At 44.7% G+C, this 27,125-nt stretch overlaps 1 protein-coding gene across 1 annotated transcript in view; it reads right to left on the reverse strand.

Annotated features, from left to right (window-relative positions):
- The window catches only part of LOC147727656 (N-acetylneuraminate-9-phosphate synthase-like), a 208,303-nt gene that overhangs the window by 46,731 nt on the left and 134,447 nt on the right, over window positions 1-27,125 (reverse strand). Inside the window, exon 5 of the mRNA XM_086961666.1 lies at window positions 7,805-8,071. Coding sequence (XP_086817792.1) covers window positions 7,805-8,071 — 267 coding nt within the window. The remainder of the gene's footprint in view (window positions 1-7,804; window positions 8,072-27,125) is intronic.

Raw genomic sequence — 27,125 nt, forward strand, 5'->3', positions numbered from 1 at the left:
TGAAAAGGAACGTTTCTGAAGGGATATAGAACGTGTCTTTATATATAAAAAAAAAAGGATGATCTCACAAAGCCTGCTCCACTGAGAATAAAAAAAAAAAATAGACAAAGAGAAGCTCATTTTTTTTAACACAATTAAATCTTTATTAATGACATTTCTTTATAGAAGAAGATAAAGAAAAGCTTATTAAGGGCACTATAAAGGATAAAGAAAAAAAAAGACCATATACTATACATAGAATAAAAAGAAAGAAGCTAAATATGCAGAATGTCACACAACCAGCATTTTTCTTGATAAGTCCAGGTGAACCTAGTGTGAAATGGCAGAAATGGAAGAAGATTTTTGCGAATTATGCGAGAGTGTGTGGTACAAACCTGAGTGCGGAAAGGAAGCTTTCTTTACTGTTACACTGTCTAGGTGGTGAAGGACAAGACGTACTAGAACACTTGCCGGAGCTCACAGCAGCGGAACAGAGAAACCTAAACGAGTATGAAATAGCAATAGAGCAATTAGATCGTCACTATCTTCCAAGATTGAGCACAATAATGGAGAGATACCATTTTGGTTTGAGGGGTCAGAAGAGAGATGAGTCTGTAGAAGACTATGTGTCCGCTCTAAGGAAATTGGCGTCTTCATGTAAGTTTGGACAGACATTAGAAGAAAGGATAAGAGATCAGTTCGTCTTAAAATGTGCTCATGACAGCATTCGTAAGGAGTTATGGCTAAAGGATGAACCACCCCTGGAGGAAGTACTTGTGATAGCAAAACAAGTCGAACACATGACCAAATGCGTAGATGAACTGAAAGGAGAAAAAGAGAAAACAGTAGAACCTGAAAAGAAAACTGAATCCAAAGTAGAAGAAGTAGTTTGTCAGGTTCAGAAAGAGGGAAAAGAAGACAGTGGGAGGAATGACAATATGACGAACAGATATAATCCGAATTTTAATATGTCTAACAAATTTTCTTGTTTCAGGTGTGCTAATCCCGGACATTTAGCTAACTCACCAAATTGTCCTGCCTTGAAAGTTATTTGCAATGAATGTGGGAGAAGAGGTCATTTTTCAAAATGTTGTAGGACAAAAGGTAATAAAAGGGATAATACGTACAAGAAATGGGCACAACCACAGGTGAAAACGGTTACGTTTCAAGTTAGTGATGGAATATTAGAACACCCCACACATTTAGTTAAAGTAGATGATGCCATGATTGAATTTAAATTTGATTCTTGTTCCCAGATCACTATGATTGATAAGGAGCTTCTACACAAAACCTTTGGAAAAAATGTAAAACTGTTCAAAAGCGACATCTTACCGTTAGGGTATGGCAGTAAACCCATTAAGATTTTAGGTTATTTTACTGCCACTATGGAATTAGGATGTAAAATCATTCCTGGAAAAATTTATGTTACCAATTTTGGGGATGCTCTAATTAGTTGGCGTGACCAACGTGATCTTGGAGTCACACTTGATCCTAATGCCACACCTCAGGTGAGAATTCAGGAGGTGGAAAATCTTGCTGACATGTTTTCTGGAAAATTTCCAGCTGTCTTTGAAGACAAGTTGGGATGTTTAACTGGTTATAAGCATTGTATCAGGCTTAAGAAAAATGCTATCCCTGTAGTAGCGAAGGTTAGAAGGATTCCACTAGCAGAACAGGTAAAGGTACAAGAAGAGTTAGAAAAGTTAGTTTCAAATAACATTATAGAGCCTGTAGAAGCCACGGAATGGTTGTCTCCCATTGTGGTCGCGAAGAAGCCTACTGGCGAGATTCGTTTGTGTATTGACCTAAGAGCGCTAAACAAAGAGGTGGTGGTGGACAGATTCCCGTTACCCAACATAGATGAAATTGTAGGCACATTAGAGGGTGCGAAATACTTCACTACCCTGGATCTGGCTTCTGCCTACCACCAGGTAGAACTAGACACTTCTTGTCAGGACTTAACTGCATTTGTAACACCGATGGGGACTTTTAAGTTCAAAAGGATGCCCTTTGGATTGATATCAGCTGCTTCGGTTTTCCAGCGGATTATGACACACATACTTAAAGGTCTTCTTGGGGTAAAGTGTTACCAGGATGATCTTCTAGTGTATGGGTCGAACTTGCAGGAACACAATGAGCGTGTGTGTGAAGTTTTGAAAAGACTGGCTGATTCTGGTTTGACTCTTAAGAAAGAGAAGTGTAAATTTGGATTAGAAGAAGTAAATTACCTAGGGCACTGTATTAAGAGTCAAGGTGTTTTTCCTAAATCGGATTTAGTTACTTCCATCAGTAATGTGGCAGAACCTATCAATAGAGAAGAGTTATTGTCCTTTTTAGGGATGGTAGAATTTTATGGGAAGTTTATTGTACATTTTGCGGACAAGACGAAGAATATGAGGAGGCTCACTGGAAAAAGTGTCATTTTTGTCTGGTCAGACGAGTGTAAGAAGGAATTTGAGGGAATAAAAGAGGAATTGAAGAAAGCTCCGTCCTTACAGGCATTTGTTCCTGGTTTACCTACGTTCATTTTTACTGATGCAAGTGAAAAGGGATTAGGGGCGGTGTTGGTACAGAATAAACAAGGCCATGAGTCGTTAATTGCATGTGCATCCAGGTGCCTCCGTGGTCCAGAGTTAAACTACTCCGTAATCGAAAAGGAGTCATTAGCGATATATTGGGCATTAAAAAAGTTTAAGAATTTAGTTTGGGGGACTAAATTTATTGTTAAATCTGACCATAAGCCTTTGAAGGAAGTATTTTGTAAAAAAGGACTAGATTCCATTTCTTCTCGGATAAGAAGATGGATCATATCTTTACAGGAATTTGACTTTGAAGTCCAGTATTTACCTGGTGTGTCTAACAAGGCTGCTGATTGTTTTTCTAGATTGGTTAAAAGTGATGATACGGGGGATGAAGATGACTATATTGATGTGGATGATTATGTAAATGTTTGTGAGGTCACCGAGGGTGTTGTAAGTAAAGAAGAGTGGAAAGAGGAATTGTCAAAGGATGAGGAGTTGGTTAAAGTAATGTCCTTATTAAAAGATAACAAGCGTCTGGACAAGCCTTGGTCCCTGGTTTCTCATGAACTTTCAATTTCAGATGGCATGCTAACTCGTGGGTTGAGACTTATACCTCCTTTCGCTTTAAGGAAAAAATTGCTCTCTCATGCACACTCTGGTCATTTGGGGATAGTAAAAACCAAGGAGATGGTTCGTACTCAGTTTTGGTGGCCAGGGATGGACTTAGAAATAGAACGTATGGTGAGGGAGTGTGTGGAATGCTGTGCAAGTGATAAGATTCTGAAAGTCAGGCAAATGCCCATGGTGTGTAGGGAGTTACCTGATCATCCCTGGGATGAGTTGGCAATTGACATTTTAGGGCCTCTTACGGGTGTTTCTGACACTCCCTATCTGATAGTATTAATTGATTTGTATTCACGGTGGATTGAGGTCCGTGCAGTCTGTGAAATTACTTCTAATTCTGTCATAAAGTTTTTATCGGACATATTCTTGAGAGAGAGTTTCCCTAATAGTTTACTGTCAGATAACGGTCCTCAGTTCTGTTCTAGTGTCTTTGAAGATTATCTTAAAAAATGTGGAATAATACACAAGAGAACATCGTTATATCACCCTGAAACAAATGGTGCAGTTGAGAGGGTCAATCGTACATTGAAAGAGTGCATTCAGCTCGCAAGAGCTAGTGGCTTAAATTGGAAGGATGCATTAAGAGAAAGAATAGACGCTTATCGTTACTCTCCTATCTCGACCACTGGAAAATCTCCCTTTGAGCTATTTAAAGGTAGAGTTCCGAACACGATGTGGTGTCCAGGTTGGATGAACATGAAGAAGGGGTTTGTGGATAATCATGTGGGAGCTTGGAGAGAGAGAGAAATTGAGAAACAAACTTGTAGGAAGGCATATTTTGACAAAGTCAAACGTGTTAAATTTCATGATGTAAAGGTAGGTGACCTTATAAAAATAAAGGCACCGGTAGGGAGACGGCCGTGGTCCAAGTATACCAATGTTAGGCCGGTCATTAAAGTCTTTGGTAATGCCGTAAAGACACAGGATGGGAGAATTTGGAACAAGAGTCGAGTTGTAGTGGTTAAGTCAAAGGACCTTTCTCAGTCTGACTCTAATATCTCATCTAATCTGTTTGGCATAAGCAATTCTTCTCGCTCTTGTCACAACTCTCCATCCAGTTCTCGCATGAGGAGTCAAAGGTTACGCAGTGCTCCAATGTACATGAAAGATTATGTGTAAGTTATGGTCATTGATTCTCGTTTGCTTATCAGTTTCTTTTATCTTCTTTGCCTCCTTATTTTCTGTTCACTATGTTTTGGTAAAGATGGAAGATGTGTCATGTTGTGTTTTATTACTTGCTTTCCTCCTTCCCATGTTCTATCCCTCTTGCCTAGAATAGGAATTTTCCTAGGTTCTTAGAATAGGAATGTACGTGTAATTCCAGGTCAGTTACGACCTGAAGCTGTTGATGGATGAGGCGAATAAACTGGACTCCTGACCTACACTTTGTTTCCTCTTTAATTTATTCTTGGGAAACACCACACAGATATCTTTCATAGATTCATATTCTTGAATCATTCCCAGTAACCGAACTGGGAGTCCTTCGGTAATCTTTCATGAACAGTGGCCCTCAAATAAGGCACAAAGGGCCAGATACTTCCATTTAAGTAGGCTTTCAGTTTCATTGGGAAAAATCCCCAAAGCCAACCAATGATAAGGAAGTACTCTGTATGCAAGTCTCTCTGGAAGCCACCATTCCTCATATTTCTATCAGACATTGTTTGCAAGGGAATCTGTCAGAGATCTGCTCTACCTCCTCTCCAAATATACTTTTTCATCACTTCTCTAGAGACTGCTGTTTTCAGACTTTGATCCAGAGGACAAGGTTTTCAATAATTAAAGATTCTTCCAAGAAACATCTCTTCGGAGACTGTGGCTTCTTAAGGATAAAAAAACTGCATAGAGGACAGTCGCAGACTGCATACATTGCCTCTACCAAACTCAGAAGGTAAAAGATTGCAAGATCTAAAAACAAAAATTCTAGGAAAAAACCTTAAAATTATCTTAAAGCAGGAGTTCAGATGCAGCTTCAGAATGTGTCTATGGAGGAGTTCCATCTTCAGGTGAAGAGCCTTCTGAATCTGGTTCATTGAAACACAAACACCGAAGGGTGAAGCAAAGGCAGAAAACAAGTATGTAGGAAGGAAGGTGCTTTGGGAAGGGTAGGCATGCACGGGTTCCTTCACTCATTACACCTAAACCCGGCCATTTTTAGGGTCAAGGGGTGACGTTCCTGAAATCCTGTGCACAAACAGAAAAAGAGAAAACGTGCGATCAACCAACTTCTCTTTTCTCTCCCGTCACCAGAACAGAGTCTATTTCTCTTCTAGAATGGTACCCTCTTATAATCTTCAAGATCCAACTCTTCTCCACTCACTACGCACCCACAAATTCCATTGCCTAAAATCTATTAAATCCTCCTTTTACATTTTCTCTACATTCTGTGCCAACCCAACTCCTCTCCTTATAACGCCTAAGCTTCGAAATCCCATCATATTAATAATAGATAATAGATTGTGAGGTCCCTGGAGATCGGGACGGCAGCATCGGAGGCTGCAGGGGTGCAGCGGACCGCGACCACCGCACTAGGGTGGACACGAGCGCGGATATTAAAAGTGCCGCACCGGAGCCGTAGGACAAAGAGGACTGTGAAAGCCTGCTGCCTTGCGGGGTGGGCTTCTTTGGGCGGCGGACGGCAGAGCCGCGAAGGAGAAGCAGTTGAGTAGCCGGGGGCACCTCTGGACGTGGGGAGCTCTGTGGAGGGATCAGGGGAGGCCTCCTCCCATTGAGCCTTGCTGCATTTCCACGATCGGTACGCTGAGACACAGGGGATCTGCCATTTTGGAAACGTGGGCGAACCGCGACATAGGAAGCTAGCAGAGGAAGGCCCCCAGAGTTGACTTGCGGGCAGTGGCCGGTGGATGGGGCATTGCTGCACCCGGTGGTGTGAGATTGGCGGGAGCCCGGACTAAATAGGTGAGAAGGGGCTGCTTTCGCACATTGGCGGGTGGCTGGACCCGGTCAGGCTGCGGGGTGGGGGGGGGAGGGGGGAGATGGTGCAGAAGTGATAGGAGGGGGTGACGAACTGCCCCTGGACGTGGTGTGTAGCAGAGGGCCTGGCGAGCCTCTCCTTCCCCGGACTCTGCACGACTGCCTGTAAATGGGGAATTGAGAGTAGACCTGGACACCAGATTGGGGGACTCCCTGCCCAGGAGATATTGTACTGGTGGACCGGCGGGGGTGTGCACACAGTGGCGGTTGTTGTGGCCCCTCCAGGAACTGATACATGATACTGATACCAAAATGGGGAAGCAGTTGTCTTGCAATTCTTTGCTGCTACCGTCTCTAGGTAGAGAACGTGCCTGGGACCGGAGCGCCTGTTGGGACCCTGGGGCAGAGTAAAATGACCAAAGAGGCAACAATAGAGCTAAGGTGAACGAGGTGTGGTAGTGACCACTACCTAATCAAAACACAATGACAATCTCTGTGGATTCTCCAGATCCCCATCCTGACAGTGGACTCCGAGCACTATGACTGACGCCCGGTGGAGCTGCTCTGTTCACCTACCCAGCCGGACTTTGGGCACAGTTTTTCCCCCCATCTCCCTGTCTTGCCCCCCCCAATCGTATTTCTGTGACCCTGCTTTTTCGTTGTCTCCTATCTATCTGTTCCCATTCAGCATTCTTTGTCTACTTCCTTGCTCCTACCCCATCTAACCTGAATCTTTCCCTTTGCCCGCTTCATCGCCTAGCCACCTGCCCTTTGACTAAGCACTCCTTCTCCTTTTTTTGGGGAAAGATCCAAGATATATACACTGGAGTCTCAGCATACCCGCTGAGAGAGAGTCCAGGGTGCCAAGGAAGCCACTAACAATTGAGGTATGGTATGGCACCCCTTGCCAAAGCACACCCTCTCCCTTTTTGGGGAAGGATCCAGTATAGTATGCCTTGGAGTCTCAGAGATCCCTCTGAGAGACTCCACTGCGCTTAGGGAGCCTCTCGCAACAGAGATGGGGAATCGATACCACTCCCATTGGGATCACAACTTCTGGACTTTGGGCGCAGCTTTGACTCGTCTACCGATTTGTGTCCCCGTCACCCTCCCCCTTCTCTGGCCATGCCATGTCTCTAATCCCTCCCCTCCTCTTTCCCTCCTCCACTCTCTGTCTACTTCCCCTGCTTTTACCGCTCCCCTACTCCCCGGAATATCTCCCCTTGCCAGCTTTTTCCCCTACCTATATGTTCCTTTTTGTTTGTCTCAACCTTACTTGTAACTAAAATTGCCATGCTCTAATAACTGTGTAACCTTTATAAAGCTGTAACCTCCAATTTATTGGCTGATACCCATGTAAAGCGCTCCGATACTTCTGGGTCTAACCAGTGCTATATAAAACCTTCTAAATAAAAAAAAAAAAAATACATTTGAGAATTCTAAACTTATGTAAATGGTTGTAAACTTTTGTTCATTTTGCAAATGTGCATCTGCAGGTAACAGCAATATACTTGCTTCTGTATCGCTTCGCCTGCGAATAACCATGTACCCATTCTACTACTGTAGTAAATGCCCATATGTTACCCAAGTAACCTTTATATGTGGTGGCACCCAGTGCCTTCTCAAAGGTAAAGTGCATGGTTACCTTTTACGTTAGAGACCTGCTCCATAAATACCCAAGTCAAGCAAAAAGTTATGTTAATCGTGAAATTAATGGTTGCATCCAATATAAAATTAGAAAAGAATACCTTGTCATGACAAGCCGTTTCACAGGGTAGTGACCGCTTGACTGGAGACCCCATTGCCTTTTCGACGGTGCGAATGGCTCTCACCAGTTCAGTCAGCTCCTTCAGCTCCAATGAAGCCTGGTGGTCACTACCTTTCCAGGATTTGTCTAAAGTCACATGGCGTTCAACCACCTTGGCCCCCATGGCTACAGCTGCGACTGTAATGACAATACCAGTCTCGTGGCCAGAGTAGCCAATTGGAATGTCAGGAAATTCAGTCTGGTAAGTCTAAAAACAAAGAAATAGTTGCAAAGGAAAATTAAGCAGGCTTCAGATGTGCTGTTAATCCGCGTTAGCAGACAAACATTTCTCATAAAATACAGACTTTTTAGAAGCATCGGGACAACATGAAGATACCGATAAATATCTTTCCAATTTAAAAAAAAAAAAAAGCTTTCCAGTGGCAATAATACAATACTTAAAACCCCAAAGTTATAATAACAAAAGAAGGGGCAGATTCATGTGTGATCGCTTACGCACTAGTCAAACAGAAACACTCATTACAGACAACACAAGAATCCTCTTACCTATTATTCTTCATCGCCCCCACGCCTGCTATACTGCTTGGGGCTTCAGGATGTGAAGGCCAAGTCACAGGGAGGAAAAACCATGGACACTGCCTTATCTTCTACCACCTGCTCTGGCAAAGTCTCGGTTACTGTGTGCCCTAGGGTGACCTTAAGAGCAGGCAAAGCAGTGAGCAGTGATCTAAAGAGGTACTGTTCCACACAGAGGCAGTGCAACTACAGGAAGAGTGTCCATTCTCCAGAACACTTACTGAAGTCTTAGGACAGTCAGAATACGCCATGCATGTTTGGAGCAGAATGTTGGTTCCTCAATGCATGCGAGGAAGGAAAGGATTACCAAATTGCTTCAATATGCCCTCTGTGCACCAGGCACCATATTACAAAACGTGCCCCGGGGTGCAATGGGCATGTGCGCCCGCTTTGTGGGCACCACAAAAGTTGTTATTATAGAAGGGGCTGCAGACGCTTGAGCGGGCCCTTCCGTAATACGGAAAGCACCAGCGCACATGTAATGCCAGTGCTTTCTCAAGAGGGCATTCCCTCTTTTGCATGGGGGGAGGCCCCATGCAAACGAGGGAGTCCTTTTGCACCTCCGCCGTATTATAGATGTGGGCGCAGAGGCAAAGCAGCTGTGAGCAAGCAAACTGCCTCTTCAGCCCTCTGGAGGGGGCAAAAGGGGGTCTATGGACTCCCCCGACATCCCCTTGCAGGCGGGTGCAGTCACTCACTGCACCTGCCTGCAGGAGGATCTCAAATCACTCTTTCAAGTGCAGACAGGTAGCCTATTCCACAGAGTAACATAGAACAGCTGCTCCGTATTTCTCTGAAATGCGCTGCCCGGGGGAAGTACAGCCTATCTATAATAGGGGCTGTATTATGAAAGGCGGCGCATTTTCCTTGTTAGTGTTGAGCACACCTTTCAAAAGGTGTGCTCGCCTTTAACAAGGGGAATGCGCCATATTGCATTGAATGTGCTGCCCCTGGGCAGCCGCAAACTTGTGCTGGCCTGGGGGCAGCGCATTCAAGTGAAGGACCCCCTTTGCCCCCTCCAGAGTGCTGCTACCAGGGAGCGCACTGACAGTTTGCCACCTCTTAGGCATGCCTCCAGACAGCTTCTTTACCTCTGCACAAGCATCTATAATACGGTGAAGGCGCAGACGCAAAGGGATTCCCTCACTTGCATGGGGGAATACCCTAATGTGACAGCGCTGGTGCTATATGTGCGCCAGCTGTATCTGTATTACGGAAGAGAGGCATAAGCGTCTGCGCCCACTTATGTAACACCAAAGTGCCCTGCAGGCGCTCAAAGTGGGCTAACATGCCCGTTGAGCCCCCGGGGCACTTTCTATAATACAGCCCATGCGCCCAGTAGCCATTTAGAGATCCTCTATATGTGCGACACATGCTCTGAGGTGCTGAAGCAAGTTTGCTGATTAACACTTTTGCAGATCTACTAAAGACCAGACTTAAAAGGCAAATAACTTAATTCTTATTCTTAGCCCTTACTGGACTTATTCTATTCCATATTCCAGACAGTTCCCAGAATTTTTGTACACTACTTAAGACAGACACATTTATAATAATGCTATATTCAAATACAACCCCATACCCTTTCACTGCAGGATATTTTTTACATTAGGTTTACAGCTTCATTCTGGAGGATAACAACAATACTGGTAGATTCTATTCAACTGACCCTGCAAGCTCTTCCAAATTGAAGTAGTCAAATGTCAAATCGAGGGAGAGAAGCGGGTGTCAGATATCTTTTCTCCCAATTCCACCTACGCTAGAGGTGGCAACATTTCCTCAACTCAATACTCAATTGACCTAGTGCTGCACCTCTAAATACCAAATGAGAAAACAACTTTCACTTGTTTGTGTTAGATCTCTAGCCAGGTTCTCCTGTTGCAAGTCTAACCTGAGAAACATCCGGTCTGTGTAGCACCTAAGGTAGTCACTGTTGCCCCTTCCATGTGCAACCTACATGCCCAACTTACCTTCAGAGTGTCAAAGACACACAGATCAAGAATCAGGGTGCTGTGAATAAACTCAGAAGTTCATAGAAATGTACAGCAGCTTTCAGAGATATTTTTTTGAACCTCTCCCACACACACTTCCACGAAACAGTGCAAGCAAACCAGCACGCAACACTGAGAAGCTCATACCACCATTCCACTGTACCACCAAAGGATGTTTTCTTTTCAATGGGGCATGAACTTAATAGTGACTTTTTAAATTGTGTTCCTTGAGAGTTAAACTGAGATGTACACCTACATGGCTCTGTCACAGTGGAGGCTTCCAAGAGTTGAGGGATATTAGAACCCTAATCTTCTCACTAGTATGCTACTGGAATCCCCCCTCAAGCTTATTGGTACTGCTGCTAACAGGTCTACATTGAAAACCTTTTAATTTTCTTCACCACTGTAAGAAAGTGCCCTCATTTTGCATGGCTACCCCACTTGTTGCTGAAATGCTGATGTACTTTGACTGAGGGTGCCCTGGGCTCCTTCCAATCAGGTACCCAGGGCCTATGTTGTTTCCTTAAAACTGCATTGAAAACAAAACCCAATTGGCACTCTGTTGCCACAGGTCAGATCCTGGTAAATGGTACCATATGTAGCCAGGGCACTGTGACCAGGGAAGGCCTCTAAGGGATGCAACACTTACTGTGCCACCCTTGGAGGCCCTGTACCTTCACACACTGCTTTTGCAGGCTGTGTGTTTTGGTGCAGAACAAAGTGAAGAGTCAACACGGCACACATCCCTGTGTGCCATGCCTACAACCCCATGCCCCTCATCGATCTTTACAAGCGAAAGTTTATTGAGAAATTCTGTGGTATCCTTTATGTGACTTTCTAGATTGGTAACCATGGGCTGCAAATAATGGTCAATGAATTTGCCTGTCAGTTCATGTATCGATCCTCTGGTGGACACGATTGGACGAAAGGGAGGATTCAATAGGTCTTTGTGTATTTTGGGAAACATTGTGATCTTCGGACTTCTAGGATGTTCAACTGTCAAGTATCTTTTGGTTCTTTCATCAATAATCTCATCATCGAATGCCTTACCGATGAGTTCAGATAGTACATTTTTGTATTCCCTGGTCGGGTTCCCACTTAGTGGCAAGTACGTGTTCGAATCCGTTATGTGTTCCTCTATCCTTTTGTTGTATAAGCTGGTATTGAGGATGACTAGAGCGCCACCCTTGTCAGCTTTAAGGCATTTGATGGAAGAGTTGTTGGCTATTTTCTTTAAGGCGTCCAGGTCTTTATTGGTGATGTTGTTGTGAACTTTCTTCCTGAAGTTGATTTTAGAGATGTCCTGCCTTACCAGAGTCTCAAAAGTATCGATAGTTTTAGGACTGCTCGTTGGCATGTAATTGCTAGATGGTCTAAGGCCCATTAATAAGTCAGGTTTGGTGTCTGTGTTAGGTTCAAGAATACTCTCAAAAAAGTGTTTTAAACGTAGTTTCCTGGTGAATTTGAAAGTGCTCACCTCTAACTCTAGTAGACTGGTGTTGTTGGTGGGGATAAACGACATCCCTTTTTGTAGAGTTTTTAACTGATGTTGGGTGAGAACAGTATCCGAGATATTGATCACTAGCGATTCTTCCTGGATTTCGTTTTGGTCTTTGGTGGCTGCTGATTGCCCTCGCTTTCTTTTTCCTGCCCTTTTGCCCTGTCTGAGTCGTCGGTTCTGTCTGGGATTACCTCTAAAAAATGTTCAGTTGTTGTGAGGTCCTTGTTGCTAGATGTTTGTTTGGATTTTTGACTTTGTGAATCTGTGGAAGTTGATGGTTCCGTCGGAGTCCTCCTTGGTGGACGGTTACTATTATCGCTTCCTGAGGAAGAGGTGTCTGTATTTTGGTTGTACGGTTTGTTTCTACGGCGTTGGGCGTAGACATCCGCCCAGGTGTACACCTCCCCTAATTTATAGTCCAGGGTGTCCCGGCGAAATTTGCGAAGTTTACGCTCATTGATTTCTTTCGCATGTCTGTCCAGTTGTTTGTTGATGTCTTCCAAGGTTTCTTTGAGTTCCTCAGGGGTAATTGACTCTTAGTTCGGTTTCAATGGTTGTAATTTCTTGTGAAAGTTCTGACAAAATTTCCGACAGTTCCTCCACTATTAGCAGAATCAAGTCCAGACTGCATTTATTGAGGATAGCGTTCCATCTCTCCACAAATGCTTTAGAATTCTTACATAATGACGATTTTAGGGCGATCCGGAGGCCTCGGGGTATGCGGAGTACTTTATGGTATTTGATCAAAGTTTTTGCGTGCAGTTTTTGATTTATCCTGCGTTTTGAGAGGTGAAAGAGTTCGGGTCCGAAATGCATCGGAGCATTCGATGTTATATTCCTAAAAGGGGATAATATGAATTTCTAAATGTTACATATGGAAAACGTTTGAACGTGAAGATGAACGTTTAAATAAAAGACAAAAAATTAGCATTTGAACTTTCTTGGAGTCTGTTGTGTTCACACAACGAACCACAAAAGTGTGCCCTGTAGCAGGGATGCGCCTACGCTTCAGTAGCGCACTTAACCCCTCAATAAACCAATTCTTGGACATTGTAAGTGCAGTAATGCCTTTAAGAGTATATGGTGCTGGGAGTTTGTCATTACGAACTCCACAGTACCATATTGGCTTTACAAAAAACTGAGAAGTTTGGTATCAAACTTTTCAGCACATTAAACCCACACTGATGCCAGTGTAGGATTTAATGAACAATGCACACAGAGGGCATCTTAGAGATGCATGCTGAAAAACAACCCACCACTATTGTCCAGGCTGAGTGGCTGCTTTCAGCTGTCACCACCAGACATGTTTCTCGATCCCTGGGTCGAGAGTCTGCTGCTCTCGGGGGCCTGAAACAATGTACATACTGGGACGAGGTGCCAAGCCTTGTCCCCCAGGATGGGCAGGGTCCACAAAGGGGCAGATTCAAAGGGTTGCCAGCTTTGTGAGCCTTCCCGGCCTTTGCCGCTTACAACAGGTCCCCACCGGTTCTGACCCCCCACTTTGGGCAGGAGACCTGGCAGGAAAACCAAGTGAGGAATGAGGGTGTGCCCACCTTTGCTAACCCCACCCCTCAGTTGGGGGGAGGTGAGGTGAATCACAACTCTCAGTCACCTCCATCTTGCAGATGGGGGGACCCAGCCACCAGAGTGCGGCATATGCCCCCCTCCCACAGTAGCGTGGCATAACAGGGGCTGTACTCATCCCAAGGAAGTGACCCATTGGTCCCAACCTTTACTTACATGTAATGCCCCTAAATCTAGTATTTAGGGGCACCCCCGAACCTTGCCTCCTCAGACGAGAAACGACCAAGAAGAAAAGAAGAGGAAGACTAGCAGCCGTGCTGAAGCTAAGAAGAGGACGACGCCCACTGATTGGCCCCAGCCCTACCGGCCTGTCCCCACCTCGAACCCGCATAAGTGAAACTCCAGTGTGTCTTGCAGCCAGCAACCTCAAGAACCCACAGGACCTTCCCTGCCTTCCAAAGAAAAGACTGTCTCCTGTGAACACCGGATTTGTTCACCCACAGTCTGCACCAGTCGCCCATGGCCCGAGTTAGAGTGGCCCAACACCAAGAGGAGGTCTCCCCAGCGATTTTGACCCAAGATCTGGTGATCTCCGACCTGCCTTGAATCTCCCAGCAAAGCCTCTTTCTGGAGGATCCCCGTGACCAAAGCTAGTAATAGAAATCCGACGCGTAACCCCTTTGATGCTCATATGACGGAGTGGTTCAGTCATGAGCATCGGTTAGGCTGTGCTTATGACGGAACCGCTCCGTCATGAGCACAGCCCTTGGGGAAGCGCTGGCACTTCCCCCTTGGGGTATCGATCTTGCCCCCACAGAGGAGGATGGCAGCGGAAGAGTTTCCGCTGCCACCCCGACACCACCACACTTTCCCATGACGTCAGCGAACACAGCACTCGCCAACTTTATCAAGAAGCGCTGGACACACTGGAAACCATTTGTTTCCAGCGCATCCAGGAGGAGCAGATGAGTTTCTTTGCTCCGGTGGGGCCACAGGGGTATTTCTTTTTATGTATTGAGGCATTGTGGGTGAGGAAAGAGTATTTCCTCTCCCCTGATGTCTCAATACAGGGCATTCCTGCAGCACGATCGCACACAGCATCGCGATCGTGCTGCAGGAATGCCCCCACTAGACACTAGGGATGTTTTTTTCTTGCAAAAGGAAGCGACCCCTTGGGGAAGGGTCACTTCCAGGGGCCTCGTTTTTTTTAATGTGTAACCTCCCGGGGCAGATCGGCCCGTGTATTTGGCCTTTCAGAATACCCCACTGGACACCATGGACTTATTTGAAATTAAAATGGAAGCAACCCCTTGGGCAAGGGTTGCTCCCATGGGGCAGATTTTTTTTTTTTATGAAGACACCCCCGGGCATTTGTGCGCGCTATAAATCCTTTAATCAAATCAAAACAAATAAATGTGCTTAATGTTTTTTCTGCCCTTCATGGTGAGAGATGTACCCCTTATCTTTTGGCCTTTTAGTCCTAGGTGGGAGGGGGGAGGCAGAAAACCAGACACCCCAGCATCTGAATCCCCACGGCCTTGGGTGACCCATCCGACGGTGTCTCAGCATCCCCAGGCATCCCAACTTACCTCTCCAACTGGTGGTCACCTCCAGAAGATCTTTGTCCCGAGCCTTCAGTCTTTGTTGAAACCAGAGAATCCCCATTGAAATCAACAGGGCATCCGACGCCAAACCAGAACCCTGCACCCAGCCGCCGCTGCGGGTGCACCTTTTGTGCTACACAGGATCCCCCTTTGCCCTGAGCCTAAAATCAGGAGCTTTGCTCCCACAACCCAGTAGCCTGCTCATAAGCAGCCACCAACCAGAGTACTTACCTGGTAACCGATAACTTAATTTCTCACCATATGAATCCATTGACTGTTTTTCTCTGAAAAATGTTCAGTGTGCAGTGTGCAGTTGATTTGTATGGAAACCTGAAAAATAACAATTGTGAAAAACTAATTTACTTACCTTTTCTCTAGGAAACATCCAAGTGTGATATTTAGGCATATCACACAGAGTAGAAAAACAACTGTAAAAAGTAATCTAAAAAGTAATCCGTACAGTAATTTCAATACCTTGACTTACCTGTATTTTAAACAACTGCATTTAAACTTGCATTCACTTGTAAACACTGCATAATATTTTGCAAAGCATTTATTTCACTTACCTGTGCTAGGCTTGGCTTAGTTCTAGAAATGAAATAACTTAATATTTTTATACAACCAAAATTAGTCTGAGTTCAGTTTTTGAGTGTGTGATATCATTTGCTGATTGAGTGTGCCCAACAAATGCTTAACACTACTCACTGATAAAGCTGTACTGCTTGCCCAGATTACCTCAAATAGAAAGTAAGGTGCTATCTACTTTTACCTCCACCTACCTTTGGGGATTCACTGGACTCTGTGCACACTATACCTCATTTTGGTATAGTATATACAGAGCCAGCTTCCTACAACCACTTCTCGGGCAAAACAATCGATTTAGATATAATTTCTAACATTTGTTACTCAATACGTTACTGATCCCAAGTCCATCTCTTTAAGTCTTATCCCTGATCAACCTGATATACTCTCGAGCCTTAACCTCACTTTCTATCTTTACATAGGTGCTCAAGAAGGATCTACACACCCTCCACTCAACACCTCTGCATGTCAAGATTGTCAGACCTTGATGATGCTAGTGTCGGTATCTCAGATCATTGGGATCATGTCCTATGTCAAATCTTTCCTGTCCTTTCCTCACTGCTCTCAACGTTAACCCACAATACAATGTTATGGTAACTGGCAATCTACACAAACCTACCATTGATCTCACTAAAGCACATCTACCAAGCTGGGACCATGTGTATTATGCTGATGGTTCAACATCATACAACGAATACGGAACTGTACTTGTAGGCTATGATGTTTGTATTGTGTATGAGGTTAAGAGTTGATGTCTGGCTAATGTTCAGTCCGCTCAACCAAGAGACCCGATTGCTTCAATGAGTGCGTACATTATAGCTGTCCAAAACACTATCTATACTCACATTCACAGATTCAAAATATTTTTTAAGTACAACACTATTTCAGGCGTCTGGATGCGACAAGGATTCCTTTCCTCGGCTGAATCCCCTAAAAACACTAAATACCCCAGAACTGCTGACCGTACAATTCCTGCATCTGTTCTTGTCAGCCAAGGAGATTCTGCACCTGCTGAACAGAAAGCTGCCTCAGTAGCTTGCTGTACCCATGCTCTGAAAAGCTCATATTGCTACTGCTCAGCTTGCACAGACCTCAGTGTACTGCAGCTACTCATGATGCCCATGGCTAAGGCCTACAACCTCTGTAGTGAAAAGCCTCACAGCTATCGCATCCTTCAACGGAACTCGTCAGCCCTCTCCACTGCGAGTCTTGTTTGTTGGCTCACTGTGTGGCTTTGCCTGGAAGGATAAGATGGCAGGCATGAAAAATCTAAAGGCGCTTAGCCTGCTGGCCACTCACGAAACTGGAATTCACTTTGTTATAGTACCTTTCTTCTTGAAGAAGTACAAGCAAAACTCCAACCTTTCTTCATGCTGGATTTAACCGCACCTTTCTACTGAATCTAAAAGGTGGAAGCCCATGGTTCTGATCCCTTCATCAGTTCAGTTTTTAACGTCTTTATTTCGAAATTTCTTCATAAAAGACAAAGTGTTTACATGCATCAGGATAACATAATCATAAACATAAATGTATATGATCAGAATAACATATGTATAATCAGAGTGACATAGTCCTAAATATATATAACTTGAAAGAGAAAGTGTAAAAAAAAAATTTGGTTAAAAAAGATTTGCTAAAATCCACAATTAAATATGCGAATAAAGACGACTTGAGGAATAATATTTTCCTTACATTTGATTATAAATACAACAGCAGAAACAATAATACTGGTCAGGAGATGATCAAATTAACATGCCTTTTCAGTTTCAGGTTGAAGTTGAAGATATAGTACTACGAACTGACTTAATCCTTATTAACCAAGCCCATCCAAGAAATTTTGCTAGACCAATGGATAGCCAATCGGAGGTGTTAGTTTTTAGGATAAATAAAGCTTCCTTGCTCACCCTGGTCTTTAATCTAATACAGATGGGCTTTAACCACTTATGGTTCTGATCCCTTCATACTAAGGAGAGTAATGCCATTAAAAATACCTGAATGACGCGAATAAGGTGGCTCCCTTCGTCAGAGATATGTTTATAGAGAATTGGGAGAGGGGTCAGCTTCCGTACGATCAGCTTTTTGCAAATATCATAGTCCTGCACAAGGAAGGCAAGCCGAAGACGGAATGTTCTTCATACCGGCCGATCTCCTTGTTGAATGTCGAGCCAACATTTTTAGCAAAACTGCTGGCGACCAGACTAGTTAAGGTCATTACGACACTAATTCACCCGGATCAGTCAGGTTTTATGCCCCGTCGGAATACGGCTCTTAATCTACGCAGGTTGCATGGAGTTCTGGGAGGGGCATCACAAATACACGAGCCGACGGTTTTGTTATCCTTGGATGCCACTATGGCATTTGACAGAGTGGAATGGCCATATCTTTTTGCCGTCTTGGGCAAGATGGGCATTGGCCCAGAGTTTGTTTCTTGGGTCCACCTTTTATACTCTGATCTACTGGCCCGAGTAGTTGTCAATAACCATAGATCGGCTGATTTTGCATTGGGGAGGGGCACCAGACAGGGATGTTCTCTTTCCCCGCTGTTATTTGCTTTGGCACTCGAGCCACTTGCGGCTTGGGTCCGTTGGGACAGATCGATTAGGGGGATTAGGTGGACGCCTGAGTGGGAGGATAAGATATCGCTTTATGCTGATGACATCTTGTTGTATTTGACCTACCCCCGAACTTCGCTCATAGCATTTTTAGACGTCCTGGAGGTGTTTGCCCAATTAATGGCGAAGCCGGAATATCCTCCAAAGTCGGTCCTTTTTGTCTTGAGTGGCAATCCCCCGGTGGTTCCTACAGGTTGTCCGGTTAAACTGGAAACGGAGGGATTCAAATATCTTGGCATTTATATATCCTTGGACCCTCCTAGTAGGTACTCCAATAACCTATTGCCGCCCCTGGTCCGGTTCAGGCGAGATGTGGTCCGATGGAAATCGCTTCCACTCTCCCTCCTCGGTCGTGCTGTTCTGTTTAAGATGATGGCTCTTCCTCATTTCTTATACGCGCTCCAAAACACAATGGACCCGGTTCCCCCGTCATACTTCAAGGAGGTAGAGTCTCTCCAGAGACAGCTTCTTTGGGATGGTAGGCCCCGAATCGCATTTACGATATTGACGTTGCCGTGGTATGACGGGGGGGATTGGCCTGCCTAATATCCGTAAGTATTATTGGGCGTCACAACTGGCGGCGGTTAATCATGCCATCTATGGCTCGCCACTGGATCCCGGCTATGCTATGGACCGTGGTCAGGTTCCGGGGGGGGGGGGGAAGGGGGTTCCAGGGCACTGTATGCCAGATGTAGGCGTTTTCCCCTGGTGGAGCCAACGGCGGTTGCTGTACAGATTTGGCATGAGGCTGCCCGCTCCCTTCAATGGGATGGGAAGATTACTCTGCTAGGCCTCTCTGGAACGCTGAATGCTTGGGAAGTTTATGGAAGTCTAAAGGTTTTGACAAATGGGACCTCATAGCGATTTCCCGACTAGAAGATCTCTGGGGTAAAGATGGAATCCTCCCGTTTGAAACTTTGCAGGAACGGTATCAACTGCAAGGGAGTGAGAGGTTTCGCTACCTCCAGATTAGGCATGCGCTGCTAGCCGGTATTCCCCAGGAAGGGACGCTCCCGGAGGCTTCCCCACTGGAGGATCGAGTGTTAGACGGTCATCTTCCAACAAAGACGATCTCCTTGATTTTTAAAAAGCTAGTTAACCACTAGGAGGATCCCCTAGTGGTTCTTAGAGACCAATGGACAGCTGATGGACTGATCCTTGATGATGAAGACTGGAGGGAGGCTGTGGCCTCTCCAAGGGTCGTTTCAATTCAAATGTGACTCCGGTTGGTTCAATTAAAGATCCTCCATCGCTGCTATATTACCGGGCCACGACAGGGGCAAATGGGTTTGGCTGCGAGTGACATGTGCAAGAGAGGATGTGGTGAGGCTGGAAAGTTTTTCCATATGCTATGGGACTGTGCTCTCATTCCGGGGTATTGGTCCGCAGTTCATGTCAAGGTGCGTGAGGTGTGGTGAGTGAGCTTTGAGTTGGAGGCGCGGCGTTGTCTCCTAAATGTCTGGGATCCAACTGACCTCACGTCCCACGGTAAGGTGTGAGCCGCGTTGGCATGCGGTATTGCCAAGCGTAATATCGCTCAATTATGGGGGGCGAATCAGCCGCCTACTATTGGGAAATGGATGGAAGACCTGGACTGGTGTATGTTTAGAGAGCGGGCGGTGTATGTGGCCAGGGGGAGACCCAAGAAATGGGGTAAAATTTGGGGGCCCTGGAATGTGTATAGGGGTGATATTGGTGCTCCTCCTGCCGCAGCAGACGATCCAGCTTTGTCGGAGGATCCCTGAACCCGTATGCTGATATTTCTGTTGTATTTCTCTGCTCAGGAGGACGTTCCTTTATGTAATGCTTGTTAAGATGCAACCCAGTGTTTTTTATTGTATGTGTTTATGATTTCATTTTGTGTGCATTAATAAAAATATTTTTTTTAAAATACCTGAATGGGTGATAACTCCCTGAACCTCTGGGCTGCGACAATGCCTCGGTCTCCGCTGCCTCTAATACTGGCGGTTTGGGGAACATGATTTTGAGGGCCAACACGGTAGGTGCTCTTTGCTAGAGATTCGTAAGACATTCCCAGTAATCCTAAAGTATCCTGACTCAGGTGGCTAAGGGAAAATGCTACTTACCAGTATGCATCTGTTCTTGGCATGTAGAGCTGCAGTCAATTGGTGAGAGAACTAAATAGCACTGGTTTACCCTACATTGGATACATGAGTGGCCTGCCCAAACCCTGCAGAATACTCAGAGGAACTGCGAGTCAGGCGGGTCCTGAACACTGGTCCAGCGTGAGTTGCCGGTCGCTGCTCCTATGGCTCTAGTGTTCCTTGCAACAGTTGATACTGTGGGGTCACGCTGTGCGGTGTGGAAGGAGAAGTCCTTACATCGAAGCCGTGTCCGAACATATGACTTGTCCTAAGAAAACACATTGCTAATTGGAGAATAGTAATACAGGTTTTCTGTTGAAGAAAAAGGACTTTGAGAGTTGGACTTGCATGCAACTAGGGAATATTTGTTGTAGGCAACACCCCCCATGCCTTTGGAGAATAAATTGGGGGAGTATATTGAAAATTTGTAAGTGATATTATAACGCAAAGAATTCCTGCCCTGAGGAAGTCCTATTTATAAGGGTGAAACGTGATGGCTGTGTCCTTGACTGTGTTTGTTTCCCTGTTTCTATGTTCAAGAAAATAAAAGATGATTTTTTTTACAAAGCAATATACATTTCGTGATGTTTGTCTTTGGTGCTACGCGCGTCTTGTCTCTCCAATTTGTGAGGAAAAAAATTCTGATAGTATATAAGAAATATTATTGTTTGTATGTGCTCCTCCTCCTTTGTTTTGCAACTCATAGCGCACATTTGTCTTTCTTTCAGGCAAGCAGGCACCCTGGCAGGAAACCTTGTTTAGTTGTCTGACCAGTTTCGGTTTGACAGCACAGGACACTCGCTAAATGAAGACACTCCAGCTGAAGCATTTTAACGACCTGAATTAACCATTCAGAAACTATCATATTTTTCCAGATTCCAGAGAGACATGAGGCTTGTGAATGGGTGACTCCCTTCCCATGACTCCACGGCTCCCCTGGGGGGTGGCTCCCCACAGATTGAAGACCTCTGACTAGATTGAAGCCCTCGGGGGTGTCTTTTGAGTCAGGCTGAGAAATCAGATAATAAGCGAGATGGGCTCAAGAAGGGGAACGCCAATGCGACAAGAAGACAAGCCGCTGATTGAGACAGAGGTTGCCCCACCTCCCCCACATGAACACCAGAGACGCATACCCAGGCTGAAGGAGAGGAGTGAAGGCATATGCCACCTCATATTTGGGGGGGATCATCGTGAGAATCAGGGACTGACAAGTCATAACCTGAGAGCATTTGTGGCGTGCGGTCAAGATATTGCCTTGAAAATCCCCTTGCAACCCTGCACTGAATTCTTGGAGGGAGGGAAACCGTCCTCTGTACAGAGGAGGCTTGTGACAGCTGTTGCCCTCTCGCAACATAAAAGCCACTGAGTGGCCTGGGGGGGGGGGGCGCGTTGACAGATGGGGTAACTCCTGTAAACCTCGAGTTACAGACATTACTTCAAGTTGATAGTAATGCAAATGCACCCCTTAGGGTCATCAAGCAATAATCCAGAGATGGCGGAGGCTGATCCCCGCGGAGATCAGGAGAGTGGTACCTTGAATGATCCTGAATTACTTAGATTATTCCTTCTGTTTTCTTTGGAGAGTTTTGGGGATTCAGTGGAGGTGGGGGAAGAACTGCCTACCAAGACCTACGTCTTGATCTACCCCTCATTAGGCACAGTTGCCGAATACACACAACAGATGCTTCATGTTAGGAATTACGGAGTGGGTTGGAAAGGGAGTTACAAAATGTATTTAGTTATAGGTCACAGGCCTCAAGCATGAGTGCCCATTCATAGATCAACAAGACAGAAGGTATTATGGCTATGGCAGATGACACCAAACTGCAACAACCTGAGACTTTAATATGTTGCATTTCCTGGACTGTTAACGGTATTTCAGATAAGTGGGGATGGTTCTTAAGGCCACGATCGTGCAGATATACCGATGTTACAAGAAAGACGAACGGAGACCGCTTCAGATGCCTCAATTGATATGGCTTTCACACTCTGTCCTTCCCAGGCTTTGGACAGGGATTGAGGGGGGGGGGGTAGTAAACCAGATGAACAAGCAATTACAATGCAATAGGTCTTGCAATTATAGAATTTTGAGCTATTGGCATTGCAAATGACATTTTTTTCCTTCTAAAAAACAAAGAAAATGCTCTAATGCAAAATGGCAATAGCCAATTTTGTTGTAACTGAAATCTATCGCATTACATTTGTACTAGTGTGAGTTATCGGTATTGTAAATGGTATTGGTCCTTTCGCTAAGAGGAAGGGTACACAAGCATTTGTAATGCAATAGGTTTCATACTTGTGAGATTTTGAGCTATTGGCATTGTAAATGGCAATGTCTTATTTATTTGTTTAAAAAACCTGCAATAATAAAAGACATTGTCATTTAAAATACTAATATGTTAAAGTTTCAAAAATGCGAGATCTATAGCTATGCCAATGCTTATTTCAGTGGGACAGGACTGTAGAATATTCGTTGTCGTATTGCTAAATGTACAGGATTTGTATACCTAGACGTGTGGCGTGCCAGGTGCCATCAAGCACTGTGGGCAGTGCATGCGTCATGGACAGATAAGTAAACATCTGGCACAGCTATCGCACCGTTTCACTATTGCCACTTCTGATAAGTTGACAGTATAACTGCAATAAACAATTTTCATTATTAACCCAACACCTGGTCTGCAGCAACGCAGAAGGCACCTTCCTTCATACAATATGGAGCATCCATAATATCCAAAGTTATTGGTATACCATATTAAGAGAGTTGAGCGATTTTATCTCCCCATTGTTGCTCCTGAGTGTCCCTGGCAACACTGATCTTCAGATAAAATGATTCTGTATTCTGTATGCTGAGTTTAGTAGTGGAGCAACCCACCGCAAGACTGAAGAGTGGCAGCCAAGAGATGGCTATATTTTTGAGTAACAGAAGAGTGGTCTATGGAGACAGGGGGTGCCCCAGAAAATTTCAGTAAGTATGTGGGCGATTTAAAGAATGTTATGTACGAGAACCTGACGATATCAACATATCCACACACTAAAAACTGAACTGATGGTTGCAATGGACACAATACCCGACCTTAGGTACTATCCTAAAGTGGCATTACAGTTCACACTCGATCCTGTACACTTGAAATGTAAACATTGTGTTAAATGGTTTAAAAGACATGGTCACTGCCCTCTGACATGAAATGTATGAAGTGTGGTGCTTTGCCGCCACCAAACCCAGCATACAGAATAGTTTTTTTCCTAAGGGTAGTTAATGTTCACAGGGATCTATGTTCATTAACTTCGTTCTGTAATATACTGACTGTCTGATATGAAAAATACAAATAATAACAGTTATAAATAAGAGGACTTGCAACAATGAACTACAGTCGCTTTTGGGAAAGACGTCTCATTTAGTCGTCGTTTTATATTTAGCAGACTGGACCTAAGACAGCATCAGTGCACTTAGCAGCAGATACAAAAAATGTCATGTTCATACAGTGTTTCAGGATGCTATCATTATAGATTTGCGCCACAGACGCTTCTGCTTGGCTAAGCTAGAGTACAGTCAGACTAAGCCTGTTGTGGTGACGAGCCTAGTTACCTGCACTATTCACATTTGCACGAGCGGAAGGTGTCTCCCAGATGGTCTCACATACGGGTGCTGGCTGTTTCGCACCGGTAGGTACACTGGCCCAGGACGTAGGTTTTCTCACACAGCAGTCAGTCACTCAGTAAAAGACCAGGATCTCAACCCTCGCGTTGATGAAGCCCTCCCACTGACTAATGGCGGGACGTGCAGCATCTCTCTCTGGGGTCCCACAACCAATGGAAAACTGACGAAATGTCCACTAACTAACGCGAGGGACGATGCAGTCTTCGTGGCCCCATAGCCAATAAATAACTGATAGCAGCTGGACTAGCCAATCGTTGAGCAATGTGTACTTTCTGGAGCCCTATAGCCAGTAATCAACTAACAAAAGTTCTAACAGCCAATACGGTCACCCGCATTCTTGCAAGCAATCTCCTTTCACTACACTGTTCGCACTGCTAATAGTACGTTTCCTCTTAACTGATTGGCTTGGAGCACTTGGGTGTCCCAGCTCTGGCACTGCGGTTCCCCTAATTACCGTAAGGGACAATAGCCATCAGTAAGGGTGCACTAACTGTTTTAAATCTCAGCTGAGGACTGAGCAAGGAAACTAGACACAAGTGATCTAATGTAGCCCTAATCTGGTTACAGCCAATGATTTTCAATGGGCCTTATGAGCCTGCCCCTCTTACAAATTCAAAATGTCCCTCCTTTTCTAGTTTACTCAGTGATGCTGGTATGTGAGTGTTTCCCTCATCTCTTGTATCTGACGTGTAGTGCCCTCTAGTATCTCCAAAGAGCGGCGCATTATTTTTCCACAATCCTCACTTTGTTTTTTCTTCCCGATGTCTCATGCTAAAAAACGTGCTGGTAAATGTTACTGTGAACAAATGTTTACGGCTAAGTAGCGAAGAACGAATCGCCATCGTTACCAGTCAGTTTTTTTTCTGTTTTTGAAAAACAGCGGGTTAGAGACACTTGTCGTTAAGTTGCTTTTCAAAGCTCTTTTGTTGTTGTTAATCTGCCAAACAGTAATGTGAAGGAGCAGAGACACCGGTGCCTGCCATGATGGGAGAGTGCTTTGGTGAGGGACACAGATAAACCCCTTGAAGGAGCTGGTCTTGAAAAAGGAGGTGGCTTAAGATATAAAGCTGCAGACTTTGGAGCGGGATAACAGAGTTCGAGCCTTGGTGTGGGCTCGGTCGTTTAACCCTTTCGCTGCGGCGGCTATTCCGCCGCAGCGCTAACAGGGCGGGGCGGCCGCGCGGCGGCCGCATGATGGTGACAGAACCGCTCCGTCACCAGCCGCGGTTGAGCTGTGCTCGTGACGGAGCGGTTCCGTCATGGCCCGCCTGTTGTAAATAAGGTAGTCCTTTGAAGCCAGAAGTAATGTAGGTATATTCTTAGATTTATTGTTAAGATAATCACATAAGTAAATCACAGGAAGATGGCAAGTCCATTTGATGCCCCACCAGGAGCAGCCTCTGTCCTGCTCAGCCTGCACACTCCAACTGTCACTCCCAAGCTCCCCAAGCACCCAACACTCCATGACATCATCATGCACCCAACATTCCAGACATCCACAGGCATACCAACACTCACACTGGCTGAGCAGCAGATAAGGAAACCATAGAGAAGGGAAATGCAGCAGTAGATTATAACACATCCCCCTCCCTAAGGAAACCAAACACAACGAAAGATAATAAAAGATGCGGAGCCAGAGAGAAGGGAAATGCAGCAATAAATAAATAAATCATAACACATCCCCCACCCTAAGGAAACTCAACACAATGAAGGATAATAAAAGATGCAAGAAAATACACTGAGCAATTGAATATAGTACATACAATATAAATGAAAATGCATGACAATTCAGAATGCCAATGTAAGCACACACCTTGCATCACAATCAAAGAAGTTCCCGGAAAATATAAGACTAGACAGTTATGGAAATACTCAAGCAAACATTCGTAAGTGAAACCAGAAAATCATAAAAACTAATAACAAGGTAAAACCCAAAATTGCTTCAACACCAACATATAAAAAGTAAGAAGCAAAGAAAACACACAAGAAAGTGTTAACTGGAACACAGTCTGAACTGGAATTGCACTTAAATAAAGTACAGGAAAAACCATCCGCCCACAAACCAAACCGTGAGCGTACACGTAGAAAACTTCTTGTGGAAGTACTTACACTACGTAGACCAAACAGCAAAAGCCAATAGGAAAACCATTCACCCACAACAACAGTGAGCATACATGCAGAAAACTTCACGTGGAAGTACTTACTCTACGCAGACCAAATCATAATATCCAAAAGGAAAACCCTACACCCACAACAAACAGTGAGTGTACACGTAGAAGACTTCATGTGGAAGTACTTACACTACGCAGACCAAACAACAAAAGCCAATAGGAAAACCATTCACCCACAAGAGCAGTGAGTACTTATTCTACGCAGACTAAATCACATTAACCAAATAGGAAAAACCATTCACCCACAACAAACAGCGAGTGTAAATGCAGAGAAATTCATGTAAAAATGTCAACTCATACGCAGTCCAAAGCACAAAACATACTTTCACCCAAACGCCATCCAAATATGCAAGCATGAATTAAAACAACCCATATTCTCCTCCCCTTCCTATACAAATACAAGAAAACATGCATAACATATAAAGAGGACCTACAACTGCAACATGCCCCCAATACAATGTTGTGAAAACCCAGATGTAAAAAGGACAAGTAATAGTAACACAACAAACTAAAACAAAAAACGTGGTCACCGTAGTCTACCTTTGATGAGCGATTTCTCACCCGAAAATCCGCCACGTAGCCTCTCACCCAAAGTCCAGAAAGTATCTGCCAGATTCAGAGTTTCCACTGCAGCAGTACCACATTCGCAGTGATGACAACCAAGTTCCAAATGACCACATGGGAGGAGTCAGCACCAACAAGGATACAGCAAACCCACCCTGGATTAAAAAAATAAAACGTTGCATCGCTTGATAGGAGTGAATGATGAGGAGACTGAACATCAAAAATGAACGTGGAACGTCAAATAACTTGAAATCCATCGAAACCCTCTCCAACGTCGTGTTCCAAAGCAAGACAAGGAAATCCTTCCCAAAGTGCTAAGATGGCCGCCACAGCGTCGCTCAGCGTCAATTTCTAAAGGAAATTGGCGACGTTTAGACGCTGAACATGACGCAGGTAACACTTCTGAGATCCGACGT

Source organism: Lissotriton vulgaris, chromosome 3_1 (genome assembly GCF_964263255.1).
Source record: "Lissotriton vulgaris chromosome 3_1, aLisVul1.2, whole genome shotgun sequence".
Taxonomy (NCBI): Eukaryota; Metazoa; Chordata; class Amphibia; order Caudata; family Salamandridae; genus Lissotriton; species Lissotriton vulgaris.